Below are 8,476 nucleotides of genomic sequence, written 5' to 3' on the forward strand. Positions count from 1 at the left end.
TCGCCACCCAGAAGAAGGAAAAAAACAAACAATAAATAAAGCTTCCTCTCTTGTTTAGCATACCTGAATGAATGCAGACTTTACTCAAATCAGTCTGGCCACTGAAAGTATTTCAAAACATCCTTAGATCCATTTTTCTTCTTCTTAATCCTGGCCCTCAGGGGCCACACTCTTACATTTTTTTTAGATGTCTCTACGCGAGCACACCTGCTTCAAATGACCGCTCAGCATGCAATCGAGTGCTGCAGAGGCCTGCTGGTCACTGGTTCCTTAAAGTCAGGGGCGTGGCTGCAGGGAAAAGCCTAAAACATGCAGGACGGTGGGCCCCGAAGGCCCGGGTTGAGAATCTCGGTCTTAGATAATGCTACAAAATGAGATTTATCAACAGTTTGACACAACAAATAAACTTTTAAATTTGTCTCTGGTGAGAGCCATTGGTGTTGACTCAAAAGGCATGAAATCTGACAAAAAAAAAGAAGAGGTTATTGCTTTTTTTTCCTCGCCAAACAATTCACACTGCATGTACAGAGATTATTTTTAAGCCTTTGTCAGGAATAATAAATAAGAAGAAAGATCGGCTCATGTGTGGTGTGATTGCACTTGATCCTCTTGACCCCTAAACACTAAAGATACTGTAGGTCTAGTGTGGTAATACCTGTGTGATTACGTCGGCAAAATGTTTTTTTTTTTTTTTTAAACACACAGAAGCACTAATGAAGTCATCTTTACACAAAAAGAGAAAACTAAAACCTTATAGTGACAAAAGCACTAAATTCTATAAAAACACAGGCAATCACAGATTGCAAATCTTAAGTAATAATGTCCTGCCCGCACATTTGATCGGCGTGTGTTCCCCAACTATCAGAGATACCTTTTTTTTTTTAATTCGTCTGGAAAAATGAGTGTGAACACATGACATTTCGCTTCTACAGGTGGATATACTTGTGGTACGTTCTCGTTTCCTTCCAATTATAATCCTGTTTTTTTGTTTTGTATTTGCCTGCAACTAAAAACAGTATAAAATACAGTCTCAAATTTTTTTGTAATGTACCGACAGCCAACTGTGAATCAATAATATATTTTTTTTACATGCAAAAACAAGATCAAATTCAAAGAGGAGGCTGAGAGGTTTATACCCCAGATATCTTACAGTGCACCTCATCAACCCAAATGCATGTGCTTACACTCAGTTAATGCAGAATACTCTGAACAATGGCACTTTTCACTTACCGCCCCTTTTTGCTTTTTCTTCCATCTACCAACATCTACATGAATCAACGCTGTGGGAAACCATTTGCTTTCTACTAAAACCCTGAAAACAAATGCAAAGCTGAACTCCATGAGCTAAAGTTTTCTTCTTTTTTGTTTTTCCTGAAACTTACCAAACAACAAGCCTTGTTTTAGCATTTGCAGAAAAGCTAAGCAAACATGTTTTTCCTCCCCATGTTCAAAGCCCAATTTCCAAATTAGAAACTCTTAAAAATGAGTCCAGCTGCAGAACCAAGAGCCTGCGAGGCCTGATGCAAGAAATAAGCAATTATTTACTCATATCAGGTCAAGTCTTCACGGCCTTCGCATAAAACTCCAACTTTACTCCAACTTTGCTGAAGTGAAAGAACTACAGCTAATAAACTGCTCGTAGAATTACAAGGCTCTGGAAAATGTAAATTAAGTCTAAATTAACTGCACAGGAACACGCAGTTACTCTTAAACAGCTGAGCCCAATCTATTCTAATGAGAAATTTTGATTTAAAAAAAAAAAAAAAAAAAAAAAAAAAAAATACCAGTTTTGAATCTCAGATCCACTATGGAGCAATAAATCTGAAGCCCTGCATCTTCTATGGGTCGGTGACAACGCTGTGTAATTGTTGCATATTTCAGATTGGACAATTAACGTGCAGAGTTTTGCAAACGCAGACGTCTTCTCAAAGAAGGTTCTTGGCAAAAACGGCAGACTCATGGCTAAATTTGAAAGAAAGCAAATGATTCCCCCAGACTATTCCTCAAAAACCGGAAAGCGTCAAACCGTATCCCACACACACTTTGCTAGTTTAGTGAAAACTTTCCAAAAATAAATACTTCAATTTGGTTTGACCGGGAACATGAAATGCCTACGAACATGTTTCTATTTAAGAGTGAAGACAGGTGCGTCATCATTTAAACTATATTTCCCTTTTATGACCATACCATGTCAGGCAAAAAAAAGATCTTTGCAACATCATTGCGTCTTTTCTGCAAAGACCAACAATACATCCACGCTCAAACATTCGCACACAAAGGAATCCACTTCATGTAAAAAAAAGAATATATATATTGTGTGTCCATTCGTCACATCAAAAAAAAAAAAAAAAGCAAAACAAGGCAAAGTCCATCCTCCTGTTGTGTGTGAAGGATGCCTTAATGCTATTGGAGGACAACAGGAATGACGATTCGTTTGGCTGTGAGGAGGTTTCGGAGGACATGGCACGTTAGCTGACAGGGCATAATTGACCAGGATGGAGTCAAAAAAAAAACAAAAAAAAAAAACAAGGAGTCAGTTTTTCCTAAGGTTATCCTTCTCATTCCCTCCCCATCCCGTTAATCCATTTCTGCTCAAACTGTTCCTCGCTTTATCCTTGCCTCTTTAGGAGATGTGCAGCTCGCCGTTCAGTCCATGTGGGGTTTCTCAACGCCCCCCTGAGGGAAGACAGAGAAGATTTCAATCAGCTGAATGTAGCAAGAAGGAAAAAAAAAAAAAAAACAACACAAACAAATGACAAGCTACATCTAAATGTTTGGTATCAGAGTCTTTGATTTCACTCAGTTTCCAATCATAGGCTATTGTTGTGCATGTATAATGTCCTAGTCTGAATATGTACTACAGACGGAAATAACCACTGCTGCAAAGAAAAACAGACGCTGCAGTGTCCAGAACGTCCTTGGTTGAATAAGTCAAGTGGGACACAATTTTAATACAGACAATCAATTACTTGTGAAATTACTTTACACATTTTCTTCAATCTGAAGCTACTGGCACACATTGTATTAACTTTAATGGCATTTAGCATAGAGAAAAGGCTAATTTAAAATGACTCGGCTCAGTATTGAGCGCAAAAAAAATAAATAAATAAAAAATGCTGATTAGGAAACCCTAGAAAACAACTGCTGATATTGCTGACGCCTGAACTAATGCAACAGCTTAAGTCAGTAGAATTTTTTTTCTCTTCTGCTTTCTGAGGGAACATTTGGAAAAGAATGAAGTAGAGTTTGAGCATTAGCAGTAAAAAAAAAAAAAAAAAAAGCGATATTTTTAACCCTCAACTCTGAATCTATGGTAAAAGACTCGAAAAGGCAATTCACTTTTTCAGTTCATACCCAGGGCCCGTGTGGAAAATTCAGCTAAACAAATCGTTCCACCATAACAGGCTTAAAGATAAAACATAAGAGAGACCTCTCTAAGAAAAAAATAAAAAACAAAAACAATTTCCTGCGAGAAAATAAACAAAAAACAACAAGTTGGTTCCCCCCATGGATCTTTCTCATAAATTAGCTGCAGTACCAGAAGAAGAAAAAAAAAAAAAACGGGCGGACAAAAACCACGAGTTCAGACTTGTGCCAGCATTCCACAGGCCTCCTCGTAAACAAAAACAACAAGCGGCGAATGACCCTCTGGTCAGCCGAGTCCTGACTGGCTCTCAGCGCCTCGCGGCGACTGTGAAAAACAAGAGCTCTTAATCTGCTTTCACGCTCTCGCTGAGTCAAACTGAGGGAGTGACGGGACTCTTACTTTACAGACAGAATGAGGTGAGGCTTCCAGGCACAAGCGTAATGAAGACATCAAAGCTGACTTGATGGGATAATTATGACAGAAAAGCAGGGGGTTGTTTTTTTTTTTTTTTTGGGGTGGGGGGGGGGGGTCTATTGCTCTTCGCACAAATTTAAACCGTTTTTCAATCTTATCTGTGAGCTCTGTGGCTCCGCTTCATAATTGCTAAAAAAGCATGTGTGGCGAATAGGAGTCCTTTGAAGTCATGTTTTCTTTTTTTTTTTAAATGACAAGAGCAGAGGCTGATGGAGATGTATGCTGCTAGGTTGTTCTGGGCAAATAAAAGCAGAAGAAAATAAATCTCTGTTTCAGCTGCAGAGGTTTCAGTGGAACGTGCCAAACTTCATGTTGACGGGCAAGTGGAAATTCAGAATTGAACCGTAGTGGCCTCTGATTGGTCAATGGGGACCAACACAGGTAGGCAACAGATGCTGAACCAGCAAGTTTTCACCCTTGCTTCAGAGGCAAATTTACTGGTCTGCCAAACAGCAAGCAGTCTTACAGCTGTGTAATGCGAGCGTTATTACAGGCATCAGTTTGCAAGCTAAACCCTTCATTTAGAAAAGAAAAGTGAGAGGCAGCAAACGTTACCATGGCCAGTTGCCGTCCGATGTTACCCACAGTAACACCGCCTGAGAAGAATATACACGGGAGCCAGGAGCGCACGTACAAGAAGTCTGGGGATGTGTACCTGAAACAGAGGAAATTAATAAAAGATTATTAAAAAAGGACTGTAAAGGCTTTTGCCATAATGAGGCAGAAATGATAATTTCCGGGTTTAAAATGCATCTAAATGGCCCTAGTTGTTTTTGGCCAAATTGGTTAGCAGGTTGGGGCAAAAGTACGCTATGTGAGATCTAAGAAGTTATGGTTTCAAAACTGCAATTACCAAACTACAATGCGTTCATGGTTTAAGCTTCAGATAAAGTTATAAATGGTGGGTTTTAGTCAACTATTGAAATCCCTGTTTGAGGCCAAACCTCCTTAAATAGGCACTTTTTCCAAATTAAGGATAATTATCAGGGATGATTCTATTTTAATTAACTAAACAAAGTTTTAAGCTTCAATAATAGACTCCTTCTACAGAAGTGCAGAAAAGCAATTTTTAATCGGGCGATAAATTCCTCTTTGGATTTACTGCTTTCCTTCATTATGGGGGTTGTAGTTTTGTCACAACATGACAACCTGATGTATTCACCAAGAACTACAAATAAAGAAGGAATAAACTGCTCTCAGCACATTTCTCAAAAAGTAAACCGAAATAAAAAGGAAAAAGTAAGGTGATTAAAGCAAGAATGACCAAATTAAAAAAAATAAGAAGTAATTAAATGTATTTAAATACTTTTATGGGCAAAAAGATTTTCTGCTTCAGTCAGTGTGGAAATCAAACATTTGTGAATCATTTGGACTGAATATCTTATATGAGTTAAGATATTTGTGTGTTTGAAGACAAAGTTGGCAAATTTTTAGTGCTTAGTTTGAAAGCAGTCTTCATTTAGCCCTAAAAATATTTAGGGCTAAATGAAGACCAGGACTAGCCTGAGTAAAACACACTTCTTCAGCGCATATTACACACTGAGAATGTTTTACATTTAATTAAAAATAAAGCAGTTTAAAAATTCCTGCAAATACAGTTCCCGCTACTTTAAACCAGTCGTGGTGAAGCTGTTTATTGATTCTCCAATGACATGGGTGTAACCCTAAAATCCTAGCTCTATTATTAGCCCAACTCCCCAAGAGTCAGGCTTCCTGTCTTTGGACCGACGTGTACAACATGGGGATGGAAAACTGTGTGACTCACTGATAAACGCCGTTGTAGACCAGCAGCTGTGTGATGACCGTAGCCAGGAAGGCGGTGGTGATGCCCAGGCCAAAGCCGCTCCTGGAGCGGTCAAATGTCCACCACAGGCCCAAAGACAAGGCCGCCAGGGTCAGGGAGAGCTGCACGTTGTTGGCAAAGTCTAGTTTCTGGGTTACGTTAAGTTAAGGGCAAAGTCAAGCAGATTGACGTCAAAACAGGACTGCGCTCGCAAGCAAATATTTGTCTGACCGGTCGTGACCAAGTTCCATCAATACCAAAATGCAAAAGGCGGTCATTGTGTTACTGCGGTCCAAACCAATAAGCTCTGATCTCAAACCTGGAGTGGTTTTGAGCAGCTCTGAAAAGAGTTAGTTGTGAAAGGATACAACACTCGCGTGGTTGATACCGACAAACACTGCGATGCATCTCATCACACTGGCCCACTCCCTCTTGAACTTGTGCGGCTCTCCCAAATGGCTGTCGAGGCAGGGGTACAGAAGGCCGATAACAGCTGCAACAACACAAAAAGAGGAACAAACAGGGGCAAATTATTCTAGATGAGCAGAAAATTCTGTGACTCACAGTGGACAGATCCTGACAGAGCTGTGGAAGATTATCTGCAACCCGTCCCCCCTACATTTTGCTGCACACCATCTGAAAAAAGGCTCCTGCACCATTCCCTCGCCTGCAAGACAAACACCTTTGGTGGTTTGAAACAACTTGTTTGAGAACTAAACTAGATGAAAACAAACCCTGTATATTAACATAAGTGTGTATGAAAACAGAAAGCTAAGAACGTTTTGTCTCTGAGGTGGCTGACAGCGTGCTCTGTCTGATGAGATAGCCGGTACCACTTCAGAATACGGCTCCCCTCATTAAGGGCGAGCAACAAACACAAAACCGGCCGGCTTCTTGCCAAATAGCGAGCCTAAATCGGTTCAAATATATATGTCATCTACTGTTGCTTATATTAAACATTTCACACGTGTACACATGCACATTACGGGTACATTGTTTTGCACAGGTTAAGCTTAAAGCAGCTGTCAAATTTAGTAATTTTTATTTTTCATTTTGTCTGTTTATGAGTCAAAATCTAAATTAGAATGAATACATTTTTGATAAACTTAATCAAACTGTAATATTCACTGGATTATTGTTAGATTAGGAGCAGCTCCCTCATGCCTGGTCACAGTAGGTAATATATATATCCCCTTTGACCACCTCTGTCTTGTTACAAATTCATCATTATCAATATCTATATTGATAATGACCACCTAGAGCTAACTGTCATTCATCAAAAATAAATAAATAGGTCAAAATTGGGGTAATTTGTTGCTTTTTCCTTATTGTAAATGACACATCTTACTCTTATGGATTATTTTAAATTGCGATTTGTTTCAATTTTGTAAAACAAAAATATAAAAACGGCTTTAAAAGACACCAAGAAGCGTCCGCAAAATACCAAAAACACAAAGCGAGTTCGCTTTTCTGTGGCAGTTTTGTCTTCCGCCCTGCAGCACATGGAGGGAGGAGCCAAACACGGATGTGTGTCCGGGGTTTTCGGGGAGGGCCTTCAACTCACCCGTTATGACATCAACCAATGAGCGCGCAGCTCACGTAGTGTGCAGCCAATCAGGGCACAGGCATCTCCATTATGTCTGCGCTCTGGCTTTATTGATAACAAGCTGGCAGAAAAACCAAATTTGGACCGTAGTTTGTGAATGAAAAGCGCATGTATGCACAAGGAAACGGGTCGACAGAATGCTGCGTCCCTATTTCTAGAATAAATAACGACGAACTTCCGTGTATGAGTCGTTTTTTCCCGCTTTAAAAGGATGGCCGACGTTGCATAAACATGTCCCGAAGTTAGCATCAAAACACTGACATAACTGCATAAAGGGCCACTCACCGGCTCCTGTCCCGCAGCACGGTGGGATCCACCAAGCGGATGAAAACAGAGTTGTCATCACCTCCTCTGGAAACAGAGTGACATGCCTCTGGATCTGCAGCAAGTTGAGCACCAGCGCCAGAAACACCCCCACCGTGAAGAGGACCAGACCCCTGCGGATGAGGTTGGCGGTGCGGACGTCGAGCAGGGAGCCGTAGGCGCTGCTGAGCATCGCGGTGATGATGGACATCATCTCTTCAGCTCTGGAGGCGAACCCGTTCGCTCCGGACGAATGCTTGGTCTCAGTCTTCGGTGAACAAGAGCAGCTCCAGCAGTGGTCCTCTAATCTGGGCATTTGGCACTTTAAAGGCTGTGCGACATAAATAGAAAGATACTTTTTTTTTAATCACCGTATTGCTGGGAGGTAGAAACAAAATAAAGGAATCGAAGTGAGACGAGTCAGGATCGTGTCCCCTTACCTTGGCTTCCAGACGGTGTCAGAGTCTGGTTCAAATAGATTACAGGAACATCCGCTCCGGCTCGTTCAGCCAGGATTCCCACCCCCCCTCTTTCTCTTTCTTTCCTGCTCCCTACAACAATCACACGGACGGCGTTGTTCTGCTCATGTCGTCCTCGGTGAACGCACAAAGTGTGGCTTCATTCCGCGGGCAAAGACGGGGCTGATCGTACCAACAGGAACAGCAGCTTCCTCTGCAGAAAACAATCTCAGCTGTGTCGGGTGAGAGTCCGCAGCCAATCGGAGCGCGGCGGCTGATATGACGTCGGCGCCTCCGCCACGCCCCCGCCGTCCGGTTGCAGACGGACGCACAGATCAGGGTGGCGCTGGGACAGAAGTGAAAGTGGAAACTTAAATGGCGGGGAAGCATGTAATCCTGGCTTCTAAAGAACATTCAGAGGGCCTTAAGCGAAATCACAGATTGGATGCTATGCAGCAGGGTTAATTTTGACGTTTTAGTCATGG

General features: G+C 41.4%; 1 protein-coding gene across 1 annotated transcript; it reads right to left on the reverse strand.

The window, feature by feature from the left end:
- Nucleotides 1-679: 679 nt before the first annotated feature.
- insig1 (insulin induced gene 1) lies at nucleotides 680-8,232 on the reverse strand. The gene is made up of 6 exons (XM_012853156.3): nucleotides 7,974-8,232; nucleotides 7,516-7,864; nucleotides 5,993-6,117; nucleotides 5,607-5,773; nucleotides 4,397-4,496; nucleotides 680-2,676 (listed from the first exon to the last, which is right to left on the reverse strand). Exons 2-6 carry the CDS (start codon nucleotides 7,847-7,849, stop codon nucleotides 2,647-2,649), a joined length of 756 nt encoding a protein of 251 aa, XP_012708610.2. The 5' UTR covers nucleotides 7,850-7,864; nucleotides 7,974-8,232; the 3' UTR covers nucleotides 680-2,646.
- Nucleotides 8,233-8,476: the final 244 nt, after the last annotated feature.

The sequence above is a fragment of the Fundulus heteroclitus genome, chromosome 21 (assembly GCF_011125445.2).
Source record: "Fundulus heteroclitus isolate FHET01 chromosome 21, MU-UCD_Fhet_4.1, whole genome shotgun sequence".
Classification (NCBI taxonomy): Eukaryota; Metazoa; Chordata; class Actinopteri; order Cyprinodontiformes; family Fundulidae; genus Fundulus; species Fundulus heteroclitus.